Here is a 24,728-nt window from a genome sequence, read left to right on the forward strand (position 1 = left end):
AATTTTCCCAACAGTTTTTGTCAGTGGATTTTTGTCCCCAAAGCTGGGCTCTTTGGGTTTATCATACACTGTCTTGCTGAGGTCATTTACCCCAAGTCTATTCTACTGATGTTCCCTTATGTCTCTTAACCAATATCGTATTGTTTTTAGGACCACTGTTTTATAGTACAGTTTAAGATCTGATACTGCTAGGCCCTTCATATTTATTTTCATTCTTTCCCTTAATATACTTGATCTTTTGTTCTTCCAAATGAACTTTCTTATAGCTTTTTTTTTAATTCAGCAAAAAAGATTCTTGGCAGTTTGATAGGTATGGCACTAAATAAGTAAATTAGTTTGGGTAGGATTGTCATTTTTATTATATTAGCTCATCCCACGCATGAGCACGCAGTGTTTTTCCAATTGTTTAAATCTAGTTTTAATTGTGTGGAAAGTGTTAGTAGTTAAGTATTTTATGTTGTCGAGGGTGATTTTACATGGTTGGTCATTTTGATCATAATTCTAATGTCTTTAAAAGTTGTTCATTCTTACAAAGTTGTTGTGATAGCATAAATTGTTCTCTTGGCTCTATTTACTTCCTTTTGCATCACTTAATTGAAAGTTTCTTTGAAAACCATCCCATTTTTATAGAACAATAAATAGTATTCTAACACACACATATAAAAATACACACACACACAATAATATAGTCCATTGTTGCACAATTAATGAGTATTTCCTTAGTTTTCAATTATTCGTTCATCCTCCCAAAAAAGAGCTGCTAGAAATAGTTATGTATATATATATGTATATATATATATATATGTGTGTGTATATATATATATATATATATTAATTTCTTTGTTTTTTTCTCTTCTGTGTGAGGCCCTAATAGTGGTACCTCTGGGTCAAAAGGCATACAGAATTTATCAAGTTTTAGGCATAGTTGCAAATCATTATCTATAATTGTCTCCATAATCCAGATGTCTAACAAATAAGTATTTCTGTGTTTGTTATCCTGCAGTTGCTCCAAAATTTATCATTTTCTCTTTTTGCCAACTATACCAATTTGTTATGCTCAAGGTAGAAATTCAAAATGACTTTAATTTTTACTTAGTTCTTGAGAACTTGAGACTTCTGTTCCTTCTTTAAGATTTTAGCTTCTTTTGTTTCTTGACCCTACACTATACTGTCTAGGTTTTATTGCCTTCTTTATATCTTTGCAATGAAGTCATTGTAGATATATCAATAAATATGTTGACTTAGCTTGGAGAATTTTGTTAACCTTCCCACAGAATTTCCCTATTTCTTATTCTTGGCAAAATAAACATATTGGTTCACAAATTATAACATGTATTATTATATTTTTGCTCATTTTCAGAATGCATACTACAAAGCAAGCCTGACTATATCTTAAAGTGGTATTTTCTCTTGCCTTTGGATAGTGTCCATTCTTTTATTTAACCTTAGCTTCCCTAAACCTTCTGTTTTCTTTTGTACTGAGAATGTGAATATATTGGGGGGGGGGGAAGGAGAAAAAATATAAGATGACTAATTAAGTGTTATTGTGAATAAATACTGACAGTTTTAGAGAGATTAAAACCTAATGAAGCATAAAAATTCCAATGACCTGATGAAAATTTACATGATATTTTTTCTGGTCATTTTAATGGAGTATTTCATGATGGATTCGATTTTGTCAAAGATGGCTGAATTAAACCAACTGACAAATTTTAATCTATACCTGCATTGATCCTAAAGTAACCAGTTAAAATGTGATACACATACATGTACCTATGACGCACACACACAGATAAACTTGCATCTATGTATATGAAAATGTGTCTATCCATTTGAACCTGTGGTTTCAGCTGTGTGGAAAGTTTCTCCACTGATAAAGACCAACAACTCATCTCGTAACCTAAAGTTTTACAGAATTACCAGAGAAGTAAAAATTTGTCTGGTAACAAAGTTATTATGTCAGAGTGACTTGAACTAGGTCTCTCTAAGTCCTAGGCACTATAACTTCCTCTTATTTTTTTTAATGTGTGCATATATATTCACAAATATATAATCTCTCTCTATATATAGATGAAATAGGCATCCATATGTAGTTATTAAACAAATAGTGTATATGTCTACCTATAATGCTTTCTATAGAAATATTATGTTAATTATAGACATAGCACTTATTTAGAAAGTGCTGTGTGCCTTGAATTGCATTTTTTCTGCCTGAGGATCCTTGAAGACTTTGATGACATGCTAATCACCATCTCCAGTCTCCAGCATAATGCATAATATTATGTGTGGAATGAATATGTGTTTAGGAATTTAAATCAATAAGTTAAAAAGTATTTGGTGAATGTTCTTACCCCCATAAACGATCCCAAACTGTCCAGAACCCAGCACTTCATCTGGAAAGATCTGATATACTGTACTAATGTCCTGTTGGCACAAGCAAATATACACCAAGTATTAGCTAAGAGGCAAAACAGTTATATCTGATCAATAAAAAAAGGTATTTTGAAAACATTGCTTTGATGAGAAATATTCAACATCAAAGGATATCTGTATCTATCTATATACATATATATGTGTGTGTGTGTGTGTGTGTGTGTGTGTAGGTATTTTCCAAGCTTATATGACTAAGTTTCTAATAGTTTTAAAGCTTAAGTGAATAGTGTGGTATGGCTGACACCCAAAACCCAAATGCCAGGCACTGTGCTAAGCATTTTAAACATTTTTTTTCTCATTTTATTCTTACAACAACCTTGGGTGGTTGATACTATTATGATCCCTATTTTACAGCTGAGGAAACTGAGGCAGACAAAAGTTAAGTGTCTTGCCCAGGCTCTTACACCTAGCAAGTGTGTGAGGCAGGATGTGAATTCAGATCTTTCTGACTCCAGGTCCAGGGCTCTATCCACTGTATCACAAGCTGTGTCATGGGAGTACTTAATGAAAATAAGGGAGATAACATCTAGAATATACTATGATCAGTTCTACACACCAGAATTGAGGAAAGGTATTGATATAAGTTGAATATTTATTGAAGAATCAGAAGGAGAGTGATGGCAATTCTGTCAAAAAGAAAAGGACTAGCAGAAGGATCCACAGGAAATTAAGTTTGCAAAAAAGATTAAATTCTAGATGAAATGATAATTACTGTTTTCAAGTATTTGAAGACCATCATTTGGGAGGAATATTACATTTGTTCTTGGTTCCCAAAATCTAAAACAGGATTAATGCCTGAAAGGCCCTGGTGTAAGATTTGTGAAGGTAAGAACTGCATTAAAGATAAAGACTAAAAAAATATATCATGGAAAGACATCAGGAAGCTTAGTAATTCTCTTTTTGAAAGTCACAGAATCTCAAGAGTTCAAAATGTCCTCAGACTCTATCTATTACAACTGTTTTCAGCTGAAACAAGAATATCTCTAGTAGACCAAAGAATGGTCATTCAACCTCTGAAAGACAATATTTAGAATTGGGAAGCTCGTTACCTCCAAAGGATGCTCATTCTATTTGGGAAGGTCTAATAGGAATATGTTCTTTATAACAAGTTACAGTCTTGCTTAAGGCTTTGCTTTCTACTTTTTTCTGGGGTACATCAGAGACCTAACATTCTTAAAAGTTGACTTTTAGCTGAGATTATAAGAATTCCTTCCATCTTTATTTTATAGACACAAAATGTCACATAATCACTATGAAAGCTTGTAAAATGTCCATCAAGTTATAAAACTTAAGCAAAGGATGGAATTATATAAATACACGCACATAAACACATACAAAGAGCATACACTAGATATATGTTTATATAGATCAGGGGTTCAGCAACCTTTTAGGCCGTGAGAGCCATAAACGCCACATTTTTTAAAATGTAATTTCATGAGAGCTGTACAGTGCTCACAATGTGCGCTCCTATAACAGCGCCTGAAAAAAAATTGACTTTATGGCTCCTGCAGAAAGAGCCATATCTGGCCCTCAAAAGAGCCAGATATGGCTCGAGAACCATACATTGCTGACCCCTGATATAGATAGATAGATAGATAGATAGATAGATAGATAGATAGATAGATAGAGACAAAGACAGAGACAGAGAGACAGAGACAGAGAGAGAGACAGAGAGAACCTGTGCTAAACAGGGCTGAAAGCAGTATGCTATGCCATAATAATGTGGCAGCGACTCATTTTTTGCTTATTTGCTGTTGGGAAAAAATATCCTGAGAAAAACAAAAGCAGGATAAATTACAAAATTTCAACATATGATGTATCTATGTTGTACTATACAATTGAAAAACTCAAAGATGATGCCTCTATAATTTGAGTAAGTAGATGTGAAAAACCATCAAGTTTTACTGAGTATAACTTCAGAGAGTGCAAGTGACAAACAGTATTTCTAGGTTCTTATCATATAATGTTGCACTAAAACAAGTACCAAAGAATCAGAATGAATCAATATTTTGGATTATCTCAGCACAATTTCTTTTCCCCCTAAAAGCCATATTTTTTTTTTCCATGTGAAATATTAGGATATACAAGGACTAGGTTCAACTGAAGCCCCTGATTCTTAGTATTTATGGGACCTTGGAAAAGCCACTTAACTTTGTTGACTTAGTTTCCTCATCTACAAAATCAGAATATTGGACTAGATTACTATCATTTTTACAAATAGAAAAACCTGTTCCTAAAGTTCTTAATCAATTTGTTCCAAATAATTTATAATAATATTACATTAATATAATGCTTTAAGATTTGTAAGATACTTTTCTGAGAACAAAACTGTAAGGTAAGTATTGTGAGTATTATTATCCCCATTTTACAAATGAGGAAATGAAGGCCCAAATGACTTGTCCAAGGTCACAGAACACTGTAGAGGCCATTTTTTTCTCTTTTCTTAAACAATTTTCCCCAAATTTTGAAAAATTTATTCTCAAATACTTACCACATTTTCTTGAATCTGGCAGTTTGATACAGAGATACTGATGGATATGTCTCCTGATATTAAACACATGAAAAGAAAATAGTAAGGAGAATTTCTGGAGTGAATGGTAAAGAAAAGTGACAAATTATATGGCATATCTATTTTTAAGTAAATACGAACAATTAGATTATCTAAAAATTTTTATATTAGATAGTTGTTATAGCCCTGCAATTACAGAATTACTTCTGGTAAGTTTTTATTTAACAATTTTTTAGCATCGGTGTTAGGAAAGACAGGAAAGAAAAACTGGAAGAATAGGTCAATAAATGCATCACGCTTACTCCCAAATGTGAGGCATATGCACCAACTTCATGATTAGGAGAGCTGTAGGAAATTTTTAAAAGAAATCACTGTTTGGGAGAAAATAGGCCTCAAAATTATACATTTTTCTCCAGTGCCTCCATGCAGCTGATTTATGACACTATGTTCCTGATGCTGCTTATGGGTAAACTATCACCCGGGGACAGAGTGTCATTCATTAACAGTTTTTGGGCATCTATTGTGTGCAGAGCACCATGGTGGGTAGGATTGAGGGAAGTATTTCACATTGATTTTGTCTAAGCCAGCAGAGCTCTTTCACACCTGCCACTATCAGAAAGGACAAATCACTTTTTTCCTTTCATGCACAGTAGACCTAGATTGTTGCTGCTGCTTAAAACAAGCAAAAGTGATTCATATAAATCTGCTACTACTTTATTACATGATTTTTTAAAAACCCTTAACTTCTGTGTATTGGCTTCTAGGTGAAAGAGTGGTAAGGGTGGACAATGGGGGTCAAGTGTCTTGCCCAGGGTCAAACAGCTGGGAAGTGTCTGAGGCCGGATTTGAACCTAGGACCTCCTGTCTCTAGGCCTGGCTCTCAATCCACTGAGCTACCCAGCTGCCCCCTAAGCTATACCCTTTTGAAGTGAGTATTCATTTTACTTATTGGGAAACCAAAGCAACTCATGGAGAGTCAGCATAAGGAAAAGGATTATCATCTTTTTATAGCATTCCCAATCAAAGTGGCAAGATCCTAAAAGCAAGTTATATGTAGTAAAAACAGAATGAAAGAAAGTCAGACTTACTGTGCAAACTGGATCCAGAGCTAGTTGATGCTCCTTTTGGGATGACGGGCATAAGAGCATGTTGAATGGCCATTTCCCACATTCTGGCCACATCACTGCCAGCTCCACTGGTAAGTACGCTGCTGTTTGATGAAGGGCTTGAGGAACTGACTACATTTTCTCCCACATAGTAGACTACATTTTCTGTAGTGATTTCAAAACAATGAGGATTGGCCCCACTAGCAATTAAAGAGAAAGTTTTTGCAGGTTCCAGAGATAAAATTTCAGATAATGGAATTTCCTATGAAATAAATAGATTGTTACATGTAGATTATCAAAAAATATGTAAACTGAAATAATCTTTACAAATCCTTCTAGAACATACCAATAGACATTACCAAAAAAGGATACATTACTTAACATTTCCATTGTTGATAGACATTTAATTTTTAAAAAGATAGAATTTTTATCATACACCAACATTATAATCTTCATTCTATATGAAATACAAGTAATTTTCCAACTCTATGAAGAATAAATGAGCTCTTGAAATGCTATTATTTTAATACCCATGAAAATTAATGAGTCTAATTTAAATGAAAAATGCTATAGATGAAGTAGAGACTTAAATTGTTCTAAATTCATTTAAGGAAACTTTATTTTTTTAAGTATCCTGAAAGATTATGAAAATAAGATGAGGTTTCTAAATTATAATTGTTACTGCAACATAAAAAGATCAGTGAGTAATTCTAAGTAGAGTTGTTTAGAGAAATACTACTCTTTGATGGATAACATGTCATTGTGCTTTTCAAAGACAAATGCAGTCCAGGCTGAGACACAAAAGACAGGGAAAATATTGTAATAGAGCAAACATAACAGAATCCCAAGAGATTCTTGAGATTAACTCTTTACTTAATGATAAAAAAGATTAATTTACTTACTAAGAAAAAATATAATTTTAGTTCCAAGATTAGAAAAATAATACATATAGATTGTATGTGTATTTTTCTCCTTAGCTGAGAAGTGAACAATGTTTAATCAAATTTTAAATTATACATGTTTAATCTAGAGAATGCTATCTTGAATCCAGTCTCCTGTGTAAAGCAGAGCTGAATAGAATTAAAAGATTAATCCCATCTAATACATTGCAGTTTGTGAAGAATTCTTCACCAGTATATAAAGACTAGTAGCTGTTTACTGGAGAATGCTGAATGTGAAGTCGAAGATCTTAATTCGAAGCCCACTTCTGGCACATACTCCCTGAGTGACATGGGACAAATCACTTTCTTTGGGGGCCTCAGTTTCTTCATCTGTAAAACCAGGGAACTGGACTTAATATCTAAGGTCCCTACCAAGTCTAGGTTTATGAGCTCATGAAGCTAGGTTGAGGGGATATTTTTGTTATCGTTGAATCATTTCAGTAATGTTTGACTCTTTGTTTTTCCATTTTGGGATTTTCTTGCCAAAGATACTGGAGCAGTTTGCCATTTCCTTCTCTAGCTCATTTCATATATGAGGAACAAAGGCAAACAGGGTTAAGTAACTTGCCTAGGGTCACACTGGGAATAAGTATCTCAGGCCAGATTTGAACTCAGGAAGATGAGTCATTCCCCAGTGCTCTATACATTATGACACCTAACTACCCCCTGAATCCCCTAAATAGGGATCAACTTAAATTAAAATATTCAATTCTGCTATATCCATGGGAAAGATCTATATCTAAGATGTTTTAAAACTCCTTTCCAGAAAGTATAATTTATATGGTAATATTAAGGCAGTAGATTATTTTTAGAATAAGCAAGGAAGTCTTCCATTGTAAAATATCCTTCAGATAGTCCTTTCAAGGAACACCCTTACCAAATAAAATGATTTGCCTCTAATAACATATATGGCTACCTTTATCTAGCACTTCAAAATTTGCAAAGTACTTAACTCAAGAATTCCACAAAAGGGATAATGATTATTAATTTCTTTACGTTGCAGAGGAGGAAAATGAGGCCTGGAAAAGTTGACTTCTGGGGGGAAAATACCTAAAAAATAAATGGCTTTTCCAAAAATCACAGAGAATTGGGAAATGTCTGGATTTAAAATCCAATACTCCTTTTGACTATGCCATAATGCCTGTGTAAGAAACAAAGCACTGGCAAAGCATCAAGGGGTTTTATAAAAATTTTTTATCTCTAAGGAAGTGATAGGGGGCGCTAAGAGAGATTGAGGAGAGAAAATAAAGTATCTAACCACTGTCTGTACACATTAAGAATTCACTTTGAGTCTATCTTTATTGGCCTCAGACATTCTAAATAAAGAATCACCTGGAAGACTCAGAATTTCTACTTCATGGATAATTGTACAGGAAACCAAATTCTATGATGCGTCATCAGGTCATAACTTTGTTCTTCAGAGAATTACAAAATACACAGAAACAAGAATCTAATAAAATTGTGATATGGGATGGAAGCAGTTAAGATGATTTTTAAATGGCCTAAATATGAAATGTTCATAAGTAAAATATATCACATGAGAAAATATGAGAAAGCAATACAAAAAAAAAAATGAAACAATCCTTTCTTACCTTGTAATATTTACTTCCAGTATCATTTTGAAAGAGTGTGATGCATTTGCTATCTAATCTCCAATAGTGTCGTTTTCTCTGTAATGAAAAAATAAATTCATAACCTCTACCAAATTTTCAAATAACATAGAATTAGGAAATCTAATGCATTTTTTAATCATGCTTTTTGACTCTGTTTAAAATAAAATGTAATTAAGTGATGATAGGTAAGAAAAAACAGGAAAAAAATTGCAACAGTTTACAAATGCCTGTATAATCAGAATTTCATACTGAGTCAGAACAATAATAGTTATTCCTTCACAGTTGAGCACTATAGAGTATTTCTGTTACTGAATACATTATTTTCCGGGTTCTGCTCACTTTACTTTGCATCTATTCATATGTCTTTCCAGATTTTCCTGAACTCATCCTGTTAGTTATTTCTTTTGGCAAAATAGTATTCCATTACATTCATATATCACAACTTATTCAGCCATCCCCCTAACTGATGGACAATCCCTCAGTTTCTAATTCTTTATTACTACAAAAAGGGTTGCTATAAATATTTCTGTATAAGTAGGTTGTTTTCACCAATCTTTGATTTTTTTAGTTGAACAACTCTGTTATGAGGCCACCATACTCTCTTTTTAAAATTTTTATTTAGAAAAAATGTCCAAGGTTTCATGATTCATTCTTCCCCTACCTCCCCTCTCTCCTTTCCGCTCCCAAAGCCAACAAACAGTTCCGCTGCATTATATATGTATCATTGTTCAAAACCTATTTCCATGTTATTCATATTTTTGCAGTAGAGTAATACCTTCACATCAAAACTCTAATTCCATCCTTATTACACTATGTGATCGAGCATTACTTTTCTAATGCATTTCTGGTCCCACAGTTCTTTCTCTGGATGTGGATAGCATTCTTTCACCTAAGTTCCTCTGGATTGTCCTGGATCATTGCATTGCTGCTGGTAGAAAAGTCCATTACATTTGATTGTGCCATAGCGTATCAGTCTCTGTGTACAATGTTCTCCTGGTTCTGCTCCTTTCACTCTGCATCAATTCCTGGGAGTTGTTCCAGTTCACATGGAATTCCTCCAGTTCTTTATTCTTTGCAGCACAATAATATTCCATCAACAACATATACCACAATTTATCCAGCCATTCCCCAATTGATGGACAATCCCTCATTTTCCAATTTTTTTGCTACCACAAAAATGTGGCTATAAATATTTTTGTATGAGTCTTTTTCCTAATTATCTCTTTGGAGTACAAACCCAGCAATGGTATGACTGAGTCAAAGGGTAGGCAGCATTCAATTAAAGCCTTTGGGCATAGTTTCAAACTGCCTTCCATAATCTTTGGACCAATTCACAACTCCACCAGGAGTGTAATAGTGTCCCAATTTTGCCACATCCATTCCAATATTTATCACTTTCCTTTGCTGTCATATTGGACAATCTTCTACGTGTGAGGTGTTTTACACCTCAGAGTTGTTTTAATTTGCATTTCTCTTATAGGGAGGGATTCAGAACACTTTTTCATGTGCTTATTACTAGTTTTGATTTCATCCTGTGAAAACTGCTTATTCATGTCCAGGTCCAATCTTTGATTTCTTTAGGATAAAGACCCAGTAGTGGAATTGCTGGGTGAAAGGGTATGTAGTTTTATGGCCTTTGGGGCATAGTTCCAAATTGCTTTCTAGAATGATTGTATCAGTTCACTGCTCCACCAACACTATTAGTGTCATACTTTTCTTGCATTCTCTCCAAAGTTTTTCATTTTCCTTTTTTGGCCATATTAGCCAATTTGATGTGTGTGAGGTGGTATTTCAATGTTGTTTTAATTTGTATTTATCTAATCAATAGTGATTTGGAGTATTTTTTCATATGAATAAGAATATTTTTAATTTCTTCATCTGACAACTGCCTGTTCATATCCTTTGATCTTATGTCAATTGGGGAATGCTTTGTAATTTTAAAAATTAGGCTCAATTCTTTAATATATTTAAGAAGTGAGGTCTTTGTCAGAGATACCTGCTATAATTTTTTTTCTCAGTTTGTTGTTTCCTTTCTAATTTTGTGGCAGTTTTTTTTGTTTGTACAAAATCTTTTTAGTTTAATGTAATTAAAATTATCCACTACGTTTCTCATAATATTTTTTATGTATTATTTGGTCAAAAAGTCTTCCCTGGTCCATGAGTCTGGCAGGTAAACTATTCTGAGTTCTTTATTTTTAGATAGTGTCCATTTTGAGTATATCTTGGCATATAGTGTGAGATGTTATTCTACGCCTTGTTTCTGCCATATTGTTTTTCAGTTTTCCCAGCAGTTTTGGTCAAATAGTTGTTTCCCACAAAGCTTGGCTCTTTAGGTTTACTGAATACTAGGTCAGTATGGTTATTTATGACTTTGTGTTGATTAACTATCCTATTCCATTGATCCAATACTCTCTTTATTAGCCAGCATCAGATTCTTTTGATGATTACCACTTTGTTGTTTTTTTTTTTTATCACTTAATAAGTTTGAAACCCAGAATATCAAGGACTCATACCTTCATATTTATTTTCATTAATTCCTTTGATATTTTTGCTTATTTATTCTTTCAGGTGAGTTTTCTTTTTATTTTTTCTAGTTCTATGAAAGAATTTTTGTAGTTTGATTATGGCACTGAATAAGTAAATTAATTTAGGTACTGTCATTTTTATTATATTAACTTGGTCTTCCCATAAACAATGAATAGTTTCCCATTGTTTAGGCCTGACTTTATTTGTATGAAAAGTGTTTTTTAAGTGTATTTATATAGTTGTTGGATTTGCTTTGGTAGAAAAATACCCAGATATTTTATATTGTTTACAGTTATTTTAAATGGAATTTCTCTTTTTGTCTCTTGCTGTTGGACATTATTGGTGGTAAATTAAAATGCATAGTAAAACTTTGCTAAAGTTGCTAATCCTTTCTGTTAGTTTTTAGGTTGATTCTCTGCGGTTCTCTATTGTAAATCACCATATTGTCTTCAATGAGTGAAAATCTTGTGTCCTCATTGCCTATTTGAATATTTTTTTATTTCATTTTATGCTCTTTTTGCTATAGCTAGTATTTGTAGTACAGTATTCAACAGCAGTGGTGAAAATAGGCATCTTTGCTTCACCACTTGATTTTACTGGGAAGGGTTCAAGCTTATTCCATTACAAAAAATGCTTGTTGGTGGTTTCAGATAGATGCCATTTATCCCTCTAAGGGAAGCTCCATTTATTCCTATTCTCTCTTGTGTTTTTAATAGGAGTGGGTGTTGTATTTTGTCAAAAGCTTTTTCTGCATCTATTGAGATAATCATATGGTTTCTGTTTTGTTACGGATATGGTCAATTATGTTGATAGTTTTTCTAATATTGAACCATCTCTGCATTCCTTTTATAAAACCCACCTGATCATGGTGTATGATCCTTATGATATATTGCTATATTCTCCTTGCTAGTATTTTATTTTAAATTTTTGCATCAATTTTCATTAGGGAGATTGGTTTAAAGTTTTCTTTCTCTGTTTCTGATCTTCCTGGTTTAGGTATCAGCTCTCTGTGTCATAAAAGGAATTTGTTAAGACTCCTTTTCTGAAAACAAATAACTTGAAATATACTGTAATCTACTCATCCTAGTCATCAGACATGATTTATCCTTTGACTTATCATTTGCCATTTTGATTTTCCTTATACAAAATTAAAAAGGATTAGATAAAGATAAGATAATTAAGATTTAAGTGACCGAAACTATTGAATAAGGGAGTGACATGGTCAGACTTGTGCTTTGGGAAATCCCTTTGCTATAGGTTTAAGAACTGAAGTAGTCAATAAGGGGACAGTGAGTTTGGGACCACAGTAAGAATGGTGTAAATTATGTAATCCAAAACATTCTCTTCTTTTCACTTATAGACCTAGTTCAGTTGTGCTTTAAATAGTATTTTCCATGTTATTCAATTGCATATATCTGTGTATATATACACATATAGTACATATCAAAAATCTAAAAATGTATAGTCCATACCCACTTGGTTTTTAAAATTTACATGGTGAAGCTGATTTCTTCAGTGGCCACAGATCTCACTAAAAAGTACTTGTAGAGAAGTGGGGTATGATATTAATAACACAATGACATCTGCAAGGAGGAATATCTGGCTAACTTCATAATCTACAGATATGTAATCTATTTTCCATTTGTATTTCACACGGGGTGCTATCAATGACGCTTACTGGATACTTTGATTAGCATAAATACCCTGTTTTATTCCTTGCCTGATAATAATTATTATTAAGCCCGAGTAGACAATATTTGCTATTAGACTAATTGGACAAAGTTCTCTTATGTGACTAGATCTATCAAGACATCTTATATGATCTGAATGTTGTTCAGTTGTTTCAGATATGCCCAACTTCTTCATGATCCTTTTTGAGGTCTTCTTGGCAAAAATACTGGAGTGGTTTGTCATTTCCATCTCCAGTTCATTTTACAATTGAGGAACTGAGGTAAACAAGGTTAAGTGATTTGTCCAGGGGCACAGAGCAGGTAAATGTCTGAGGCCAGATATAACTCAAGAAGATGTGTCTTCATGACTTCAGGCCTGGCACTTCATCTACTGTGCTACCAACCTGCCCAGCTATTTATGATTTTAATAGCTGCATATAGAACAGTGGTCCCCAAACTTTTTTGGCGTACCCTACCACCCCCTTTCCAGAAAAAATATTACTTAGCCCCCTGGAAATTAATTTAAAAAATTTTAATAGCAATTAATAGGAAAGATAAATGCACCTGTGACCATCACCGCCCTCCTGGATCGCTGCAGCACCCACCAGGGGATGGTGGCACCCACCTTGGGAATCACTGATATAGAACTATGGAGAGATAACTTGCTAGAAAATAACTTTTAAGCCTGCATTTTCCTTTAATGATTCAAAGGCTTTTGGCAAATCAACATACAACAAACATAGTACAATCTTCTATTCTTTTTTTTAAGTTTTCAAACATTATATTTAATCATGTTATAACTATCTCACATAAGGATGGCCAGAAACCCAAGACATGCTGTGTCAACCAGGAATTCTTTGTGTGTGTGTGTGTGTGTGTGTGTGTGTGTGTGTGTGTGTGTGTGTTATCTTGAATGTTTTATTTAGAATATTTTCCCATGGTTACATGATTCATGCATGTTCTTTCCCTCTTCCCAATCACCCCCCTCCATAGCCAACATGCAATTCCACTAGGTTTTACATGTACCATTGATTGAGACCTATTTCCATATTATTGATAGTTTCACTAAGGTGAGTGTTTAGTGTCTACATCCCCAATAATATCCCCATCAATTGATGTGTTCAAGCAGTTGTTTTTCTTCTGTGTTTCGACTCCCACAGTTCTTTCTCTGAATGTGGATAGCGTTCTTTCTCATAATTCCCTCAGCATTGCTGCTAGTAGAGAAATCTATTATGTTTGATTGTACAATCTTCTATTCTTTATACTTTCAGTAAATAGTGACTGTATAGATGTGGCCTCTTACAGAAAAGAATTCACAAAAGTATGCTGTTCCTTTTTTAGATTTTCAAATATGCATTGAGCACATATAGAGAATTTTATAGCTATAAGGAGACAAGCATATGGGTCAGCAGTTTCTGAGGTTTCTGTTGCATCTTTTCAGGTAGATATTTTCCATTATTTTGTATCTTCTTTTCTTTGAGATATCTTGAATATAATGTCTTAAAAACTTTCACCTCCAGTGTTGATTTCCCTGTATGTATCTGGTTAGATTTAAGAGTTCCTTCTAACTTCACCTTTTAAAGTAATATTTCAACTTTTTCATATAGTACAATAGAGCATGTAAGAAGTATAAATTCTGTGAATCTGTGGTGCCACTGTGATCAAAGATGAAAATGCATTCCTATAAAAATGTCAGAAAATGTGTTCTAATCCACACTTATTTTTCATCATCTTTCTACTTTCAAGTAATAATGCTCTTGGGATGGCAGAGTGTTTCTCCCCATTCCCAGTTTATTTCCTTTAAGAAAAAGTTTTATAATAACTTCTTTGTTTTGTAACCAAAATTATTTCTGTCTATATCCTCTGAGATCTTGGAAATTAACCTTTATTTTCACCAAGAAAACAAAAACAAAATAAACCAACCTAAACTGAAAAACTAAGAATTAAGGCAAACCAAGGAAATTAACAGACTCTGACCACAAATGTAATATTTTGCCCTCATAGTGCACAATCTGTGATCAGTATAATGGGTTAAAAAGAAGTAACTCAGATTTTGGCTTCATTTTGTGTCTACTTCATTTGAATTACTGTTCTGGTAACAGTATTTTATCAGTTCCTATACTTATTCCTCGTTTCTCTGAATCACTTATAGTTCTTCATTTCTTATTACATAGTGGGAAAAAAATCTATTGTATTAAAATAGCAGAGTTTGGTCAGTCTAGGCCTTAATCAATCTATATTCACTTTGTTTCTAATACGTACTACCATATGAAAGGGCTGCTATAAATAATTCTGTGTATATAGAACCTCCCCCCTCCCTACCACCTTTGAATTCCTTCAGTCCCAGGACATAGATAAGAGAGTATACTTTGGGGTGGAAATTTATAAAATTACTTTTATTGGATAATTCCAAACTATTTTCCGTAATAATTTCATTCCATTCTAGAACAGATCAATTCACAACTTAATAGTGTACTCTCTTTTGCCTATCTTTCCAGAGATGTTCCAACAGTGATAGTTTCCTTTTTTTATATCTTTATCAATTTGCTGAGTGAGGTAAAATAAGTTATTTTAATTGACATTTCTCTTAATATTATTGATGTGAAGCATATTTCATATGAGAAGACACAGCTTTGACTCTTTCAGAAGACTTTCTATAGGCTTATTTTCCTCTCCAGTGCTTTTTACTGTTTTGAAAAATGATGCTGCCCATCATCTTGTCATCCTCTTGTCTTATAAATGAGGTCATATTACAAATCAGTTGTCCTTGGTTTTCAAGCCTCTTCTCTTTGCACAGTGATCAAATACTGACCAAAGAATTTTACATTTCTTTTTGATACCTTTATTATAAAACTTAATTTACCCAAATTAAAATTCTCTAAGAAATGGTGACGATCAATGTCAATAGCTTGTTCTCCATTTCTGTATTTCATAGTCAACAGTCTCTTGAAATAAATCATATTGGTGCTATTATAATTAGATTTTTTCCTCATACCTTATTTTTCCCTAAATGAACTGACCACAGATCATAAGCAGCTGATTTTGAAATGATTCTCAAACTGGTAATAAGTCATTTCCTACCATTTAAGCTATCGTCATTTTCATTTTCCATAATGTTATTCACTTTCTGCCATATTGAGCATATTCCACGATGGATTTATTTAAATTTCTTTAGATGTTCATGCTGTAATTCTTCTTTGGGATTGTTCAGTGTACTGTGAAGGTGGGAACTTCAAGGTAAAAAAATTATTCTGACCAGAATTAAATAAGTAGTATAGAACTAAATTTAGAGTAAAATTTAAAATGGTTTTAATGACCATTTTAATATCTGGGACTGTTTCCATATTATGGAGAATTCAATTGATACATCTTAATTACTCATCTATAAACTAGATTCTTCAAGTAGCCTGCAACCTTGAAAAGTGAAGTTTTTGCCCAGGGCCACACAGCTACTATGTGACACAGGGACAATATAAACTGAGAGTTTCCTGACTTATGTAAGGCTAGCCTTTTATATATACTGTGTCATACTATCTTTCAGTATAAAAGTTCTTAAAAAGGAAAAAAACCTTTCCAATTTGTGTTCAAATCTTAATTAACTAAAATTTGGTGATTTTTAAAAAACTCTTTTTGAATAGAGCAGAAAGGAACAGAACATCAAATATAAGTGATTAATCTTAAAATTTACAAGTATGACTGGAATTTCTTAAATCATCTTTCTATAATTGATCATTTTATTTCGGGAAAATCTTAACAGCAAACTGAGAGACAATAGTGCCTAATGGAAAGAAAGCTGGTTGGTGTGGGAGTCAAGGAGGAGATCTGGGTTCAAGTTCTAATTGCCACATATTAGTTTTGTAACTACATGGGTACAATCATATATTGGAACCCTCATCCACAGTATGCTATTAAGAAATTTATTAACAAATGTTAGTAATTGCTCTTTGAGAAGTTAATTTAATTATCATTCTGATATTGTCTTGAATGCAAGAAAATCAAAGTTATGCAATAAACCAAAGCCTCTAAGAACAGGTGGGTGGTAAATGTTCCTCTGATAGATTAAACAATTACATAGAGGACTATTATTCTACTGAATTGGTCAAAGCAAAAGAACATATTAAAGATTCAGGAAGTATACAGGTGGGTTTAACTACACTCTTATCCTTCCTAATGTCATGTTTCATTTAAAAGTCTGAAACACGTAGGAGTGTTCCTTAAGCACGTACAGTGGCTTTTATGACTGCCAGAAAATTGACAGGCAAAAGTTTGTGCTACTATGTAGAACATCTTAAGCAAGAGAATAAGTGATCTTGTTTTCTGAGAACTTCTTTCCACATTTTTTCCCTAATAAATTGCTTGCTTGACTGTATCCGACACCTACAGATTGGCTGTGTGTTTAAACTAATTCTACCCTGACAGGTAGGTTGAGGTTCATTCCCTGTGGCTCAGTTATTAAGTATCAAGCATCATTTACAAAGAAGTTGCAACTTGGATAATTAGGACCAGATCGAAAAGAGAAGGCTCTGATCCCAGTGATTCTTACCAGTGTGTCTTTGCTTGTGTAGTGAACCATCCATCCTTCTTTCAGCACTGTGCTGCTTTTCCTTTTTGTATGTTTGACAGATTGAACCACTCTCATGAGGGGAATATTGTTACTGGTGGATGGGCTAGAAGTAAAGTAAACATATTTTAGGGAGGAAATGTTTTCACATACAGACCAATTTTTAATTCAAATATATACACATATATGCATTTTAATACATATATAAGCATATAGTTATACATATAAATATGTGTGGGTGAGATGGAGAAACAGAGGAAGAGAGAGGAGAGTGAGAGTCAGAAAAAGAGGGAGAGAGAGAGAAGGAGAGAGATAGAGAGAAAGAGAGATGAACAGGAAGAGAGAGGAAGAGAGAGACAAGGAGAGAGAGAAAGAGAGAGAGAGGCAGACAGACAGACAGAGTTGGGGGGGGGGACTGTTGTTTGTGCAGCAGCTACACTTGAGTAAAACTGTCAAGGCAAGCAGGCTAAACCAGATTGATGCTAACTAAAGGGATATCTACTCCAAGAATGTGAAGACTTCCTCCAGTGGAATGGGAAGAGAAAACGATTTATTCCAATAGCCATGAAGGTGTCTGAAGTAGGAGCTGTGGAAAGTTTAGAACTTGGTCAGACACCAAAGACACAAAGGCTATCCAATGCATACTGAGCCACTGGCAGTCATATATTGATTTCTGTCTTGCCACTGGATGTCGATGACTTTGGAATGAAGAGGTTAGTGATTCTGTGTAACTCTCCCTTACTTAAAGCTAATTTACATCCTATTCAAGACATCCAGTATTGTCACCGGTCCTCTTTGAAACAAAGGATAAACAGTTTTAGATATAGATGTGTAGGTAAATATACTTTTCTTCAGAAATGAAGTAATCAAAGTGATCCTATATTTCCCACTGAAACAAAACAATGTTTGAAATTAATCATACACATCCAGAGATAGATCATACTGCAGACTAGGATTGCTTTCATATATGCATATTAAAACTAATGAACATCTAATGGGTGTCTAAGTTTGGGATAAATATATACATAAATGGCTTGGTGCAAGGGTGCAATATTTAGAAATAATTGTATGAAAACTATGTAGTTTCATCTGAAGACCTGTGTTCTTGTCCCATCTCTGACAAATACTGTGAAGCCCTCAACATGTTACTTAACCATCATTTAGTGCTCTAGACAACTAATAAATCTCCGAGGAAGTGCCAGCCTTCTTTGGTAGAAGTAGTTTCCCCAGTCTGGAGCTCTCACTATCAATGAAATCAAATGTCCAAACCCTATCCATCCCTCTAATTCAAGACATTGGCATCATTATGCTCTGTTTCAGGCCATGTGCTAATATGTTTATATTTTACATTATCTAAGCTTGTTAACAGTAATGTGGATCTGTTTGGAATGAGTTCTTCCTACTAAAAATGTGATGTCCTTCATATTTGAGAATGATGCAACTGACTCCATATAACAGGTGCTAGATCACAGAAAACTAATGCTAGGAAGGTCTTAGGGATGACTTCATAGAAATCTCTCATTTCTAGATGCGATAACTGACCCTTAAAGACAAGAACTAATTGACTAGTATCACTTGGGACTAAATGTCAAGAGATTCAGGCTTGAATCTTTGAGCTGTTTTTCCAGTCCTTGTGATGGATTTGTTTTGATTCTTCTACTTTGTCTTTCCCAGAGGCCTAAAGGCATGCATGTATTTAAGCAACAGATGGCCAGGGGATAGACCTCTCCTAGCACATAAAAATAACCAGGCAAGTTCTGTTAATGGATTATTTGGCAATTGTTGGTGTGTTCTAAGAATTTTATCAGTGTAATCTTATATATGAATCTTTTCATCTTTTCATTCTTTGCATACACACACACACACACACACACACACACACACACACACACACACGAACATCTTTCAAATCTTTGACTTCCAGGATCATCTCAGGTGTTATCTCATAAACAAGTCATTTTTGGATCCTTTTCTGATTCCCCAAAAGCTATTTCTCTTCTTTTCCTGAAATTACTTTGCATTTACTTATCTGTACGCATGATTAATTCTCTCAGTAGAAGAGGGCCTTAAAGGCAGGGATGATTTTGCTTTTTTCTTTGTATTCCCAGTACTAGCATAGTACCTTACAAATAGAAGGTACATAAATACTTATTGAATTGGAATGAATTTGGCAATAAATGAATTTATTCACTTAGAAAACAAGAACAAAACTGTAAATTTATAATATGCATAGAGCTACAATTTTGCAGTTTCAATCATGTCTGATTCTTCATGACTCCTTTCTTGGAAGATGAAGAATTGAGGCAAAAAGGGTTAAGTGACTTGTCCAGGGTCACACAGCTAGCAAGTGTCTGAGACCAGATTTGAAAATGGCTAAGATGAGAATTCCTGATTCTAAACCCAGAGCTCTCTCTGCTGTGCCACCTAGCTGTCCTATACATAGATGATGTATGGGCAAATCAAGTTAGCTCTCTGAAGGTAAATTTCTTCAACTATAAAATGTAGAGATAATAATCCTAATACTATCTCACAGAGTTGTTAAAAAGAAAATGTTTTGTAAACACCAAGGCACTATTATGATTACTACTACTATTAAAAACTATTCTTATTATCATCATTAACATTATTATTTTAAATTCAATGGAGTTTTGATAGAAATGATCTTGGGATAAGTTATTATCCAAGGCTTTTTTATATTTAATGCTAAGAAGATTATTGTGCAACAGGTGGAAAAAACAACTGCTTTCTGTAATTGAATAAAATTGTTGGGATATAAACTATGAGTATTTCATTAGAGGAGATATCACAAGTAAATCCCATCGAATACTTATTTATTTGTTGTTTTTTTAAATCCTGAGTTTCTGTCTTAGAATAAATACTAAGTATTGTTTTTGAGGCAGAAGAGCAGGTAAGGGCTAGACAGTTGGGGTGAGTGACTTGCCCAGGATCACACAGAAAGAAGTGTCTTAGGACAATTTTAAACCCAGAATCTCCTACTTCTAGGCTTGGCTCTCTATCCACTGAGCCACCTAACTGCCCCTGCAATGTTCATTTACAAATATGAAATTCTATTAATATATGAAAACAAGGTAAAAAACATGGTGGAAATACTCTAGTATTTCTATCAAGGATTAACTAATAATTCAAGTTTTATAAGCATACCGGAAGGGCAGATACACATTGTTGTATCTCTTGATAGTGAGCTTTTAACAGATGTTAACTAACTTTGTGCTTAGCAAATTTTGAGGAAATGTGTGGAAAGAAACGGGCAGAGAGCATTTCAAGATCAATGTAAAGTTGTTTTCTAACTTTGAGACTATCTTGTAACTTTTTCATATAATGGTTATCTCCTTTTTGTTTAATCATTTAAACAGACTTTCAGACCTGAAGGCAAAAACCATATTTTACAATTCCAAACCATGTATTCCCTAGAACCCAGTATAACACTTTGAACACAGGAGGGCTTGGTGTTTAATATTTTAAATGAATTCAAAGAAATACTAGGATTTAAAAATCCAGGTTAGACTTCCTAGTATATAATTGTTTCATAAATTTACCAACAGGGTAAATTATTTTAATAGCTAGATACTGTTCATATTTGCTTATTATGTTATCAGGCCCTATCCTAAACACTTTACAATTATATCATTTGATCCTCATGACAACCTAGGAAGGCAACTGATATTATTATTATTGCCCCCATTTTACAGATAAGGAAAATGTGGGAAATAGAGGTTAAGTGACTTGCCTAGGGTCTTGTGGCTAGTGAGTGTCTGTGGGCAAATTTGACCTCTCCAATCTTTCTGAATCAAGGCCTGACATTCTACCTATAATACTACCCCAGTGCGTATAAAAAACAACTGGGAAAGGAAGATGACTTGGGTTTCAGAGCTGTGATTTCATCATTGTGGGGAACCCATAATGTGAAAACGTATTTCACTGATGATTTGTTGTCATTGCTGTTTAGTCATTTCAGTTGTGACTGACTCTCCATGATCCCATTTGGGTTTTCCTAGCAGAGATAATGGAGTGGTTTGTCATTTCCTTCTCCAGCTCATTTTACAGATGAGAAAACTGAGGCAAACGAGGCAAAGTAACTTGCCCAGGGTCACACAGCTAGAATATGAGGCCAGCTTTGAACTGAAATTTTTCTGACTCCAGGAATAACAGTCTATCCAGTGTGTCCCCTGGCTGCTTCAAAGATGCAGGTTACCATCTCTCCTATAATTTAGAGCAGTGGTTCCTAAACTTTTTTGGCCTACGACCTCCTTTCCAGAAAAAAATATTACTTAGCACCCCCTGTCACATACTATCACTGCCCCCTTACAGTTATTCACCACCCCCAAATGCACCTGTGGCCATCACCACTTGCCTGGATCGCTGCAGCACCCAGCAGGGGGCAGTGGTGCCCACTTTTCAATCACTGATTTACAGTATTAGTTGCCTGAGATTTTAAGTAACTTTCCATTGCTCAAAAGCTAAAAGGTGTTAGAGGCAGAACTAGAAACCAGGTCTTCCTGACTCCAAAGCTGGCCCTCTACATGATTCTAACTCTACCAAGATCTTTAAAATTTCTCCAGGACAAGAGTTTTAAACTTCTGATTTCTACTGTTTTACTCAGAAAACTTAGAAAAAGGAGTCCTAAAGCTTCTTACCTGATCATTCGATTTGAATCATCATGGTCTTGATCCGTGTCCTGAATATCCCCATTGTCACTGTGGCATCCTGACATAGAGGTCTCAGAATCCTGGACCATGGATTCTTCCATGTCATCCATGAGTCCACTATTTCTTTCACTATCATTGTCATCACTTCCCTCTTCCATGACCACATCAGATTCTCCCCCAGGGCTAAGCAAATCTGGAAAATTAGATTATGTCAACCATGAAAATAAGCATTGACCCACTGGACTAAAGGCTAAAATAAAATTGAGCATGTCTAATGAAAATCAATTAGTAAGCCTAAAAGATATTTGTAAGTAGTTCCCCATTCTTGTTTATTTTATTTTCCCTAGGAATCTATGTTTATGAGAGAAGACAATATTTGTTTGTTCATTTTTTTTTAATGGCAGATACTCAGAGTTTACTTGGTCTACTGATGTGGAAAGCCATGGAAGGAATAGGGAAAATGTGCCATTCCTACAGGTGACAGCAGAAACAGCAGCATAGGAGGTCACTTAACACACCAGAGGATCCAATTCTCCTTTATCTCCACTCTCACAAGTAGAAATACACAGGGGGTCCCAGAGCATGCTTGTACAGCTTGCTACCCAGTGAGGAGAACAATCAGAATCATGATTTGTTGCTGTTGATACTTTTAATTGCTATTTCTAAGATGATGTGGATCATTTTTTAAAAAGCTGCTTTTAGATTTCTGACATTCAAAATGTAAAATAACATAGTCCTATATATTCAGCAGCTGATGAATATAATACATTATAACTAGATAGTGATGTAAAGTATTTATTTTAAAATTAGAAATTGATTGATTAGGAACACAAGCTTGCCAAACTACAAAAAGTAGATAAATTGAGAGTTTATCAGATTTTTCAGCTTGTGTGGGTAATAACATTTTCAAAGCAATCAACAACATCTCTGAAATCACTGTGTTCTCCCACGGTTGTAGCTGTCAAACTTGCCCTGATATTCACTATGCTTGACACAAAGTCAACACCACACTATAGGAAGTGGGAAAATCGCCAACCTCTCAATTTTGGCAGCTAATTCAGAGAACTAAATGCCAAAAGGCAGCATTGGAATCTTTTCTTAGAGAATAGCCCCAAAATTCTCCTTCAAGGTAAAATGTATTTGTTTCCAAGTAAAGGAGGTCTTGGTGTCTCCAAGTAATAGACATCCTCCAATGAAAGGAGCTGTATCTTTTCCCTACACCTCACAATATGTATAATACTCAACCCATTTTCCCCTACCAAGTCTCAAGCATTATTTTATTACCCCTACACACTGGGAAACAGCCCCATCTAAGGTCAAAAAATAATTTGCTGTTTTAGGAAAATTGTCTGTAGAAATACTATCTGAGAACTAATAGTATTATCAAAAGGATATGAGTATCCTTAGAACCATCTCTGGAAAGAAAAAAAATGTTTTTTTCAAGAGTAGTTGACCAGTATTAGGTCACAGAATCATGGGTTTAGATCTGGAAAAGAAATCAGAGAACACCAAGTCTAATCCCTTCTTTTACAAATTAAAAAAAACCTGAGGGTCAAGGAAGTTAAATGACTTGTCCAAGGTAATGGAGGTAGGAAAAGTCAGAGGCAGGATTTAATCCAAATCTTCTAGCTGGAGGTGGAGCACTTGTTACTCAATCATAATATCTTCCTTCCCAATTTTTTATGCCATGTTCCAAGTTCCAAAAGGAAGTTTAAAAAAAAAGGGGCAATAAAAAAATGTACCCTCTCCCTGGTCGGAAATGCCCTTTTGTTCTGGAGAAGTCTTAATTAAGAGCAAGGATTCCTAACCTTTTTTATGTTTTTGACCATGTTGGTAGTCAGATGAAATCTATAGACCCCTTCTAAGGATAACGCTTTTAAATGCATAAAATAAAATACATAAAATTACAAAGGAAACCACTTTATTAAAATGCAAATATTAACAAAAATACAAATATTGAAATAATTTTAAAATATAAATTCACAAATTCTAATTAAGTATATCTGGCACAGATAATATATATGTGGTTTTATGTTCTCATGTATATATGCATCATTCAAACCAAAATGTGTGGTGATAAGGAAGGAGGAAGATGATTATTTGCCTCTGGTTAACAGAACACCCACTTTCCTCTTCTTCCTCTTGGGAAGACTTGTTGTTTATTCATTTTAGTTGTGTCTGACTCTTTGTGATCCCAGTTGGGGTCTTCTTGGCAAAGATACTGGAATGGTTTGCCATTTCCTCCTGTAGCTCATTTTATAGAAGAGGAACTGAGGTAAAAAGGGTTAAATGACTTGTTCAGGATCACATAAACTAGATGAGGCTAGATTTCAATTTAGGAAGATGAGTTTCCCAGATTCAGATCTTAAACTCTGTCCACTGTACCCCCAGCTTCCCTCTTGAGAAGAAAACTGAGCTTATTGTTTCAGAATAAGAGAAATGACTGGGTGGCGGAAGGGGCACATCTATCACTATAGTTCATAAGCAATCCTGGCCCTAAAGGGCTCTATATTACTAATCATCCTAGGACAGTGGCCTGATCCAGGAGAAGTATGAAAACTCATTAGTAATTAGCATTTAAGACTACCAACTAAAACATCAGTGGCTTCACTGTGTTCTCTAATATTTGAGAACTCATGGCCTTTTTTTGAAACTAAATGCACTGAAATGAATACTTTCTTGGAATATGCCCAGTTGAATTG

The 24,728-nt window shown here is 34.3% G+C and overlaps 1 protein-coding gene across 2 annotated transcripts in view; it reads right to left on the bottom strand.

Annotated features, from left to right (window-relative positions):
* The window catches only part of PRKD1 (protein kinase D1), a 181,023-nt gene that overhangs the window by 55,174 nt on the left and 101,121 nt on the right, over window positions 1-24,728 (bottom strand). For both annotated transcript variants that reach the window (XM_044665050.1, XM_044665051.1), the window contains 6 exons: window positions 22,015-22,219; window positions 17,342-17,465; window positions 8,582-8,659; window positions 6,031-6,310; window positions 4,925-4,977; window positions 2,352-2,424 (listed from right to left, as the gene is read on the bottom strand). In XM_044665050.1, coding sequence (XP_044520985.1) covers window positions 2,352-2,424; window positions 4,925-4,977; window positions 6,031-6,310; window positions 8,582-8,659; window positions 17,342-17,465; window positions 22,015-22,219 — 813 coding nt within the window. The remainder of the gene's footprint in view (window positions 1-2,351; window positions 2,425-4,924; window positions 4,978-6,030; window positions 6,311-8,581; window positions 8,660-17,341; window positions 17,466-22,014; window positions 22,220-24,728) is intronic.

This window comes from Gracilinanus agilis, chromosome 2 (assembly GCF_016433145.1).
Source record: "Gracilinanus agilis isolate LMUSP501 chromosome 2, AgileGrace, whole genome shotgun sequence".
In the NCBI taxonomy this organism is placed as follows: domain Eukaryota; kingdom Metazoa; phylum Chordata; class Mammalia; order Didelphimorphia; family Didelphidae; genus Gracilinanus; species Gracilinanus agilis.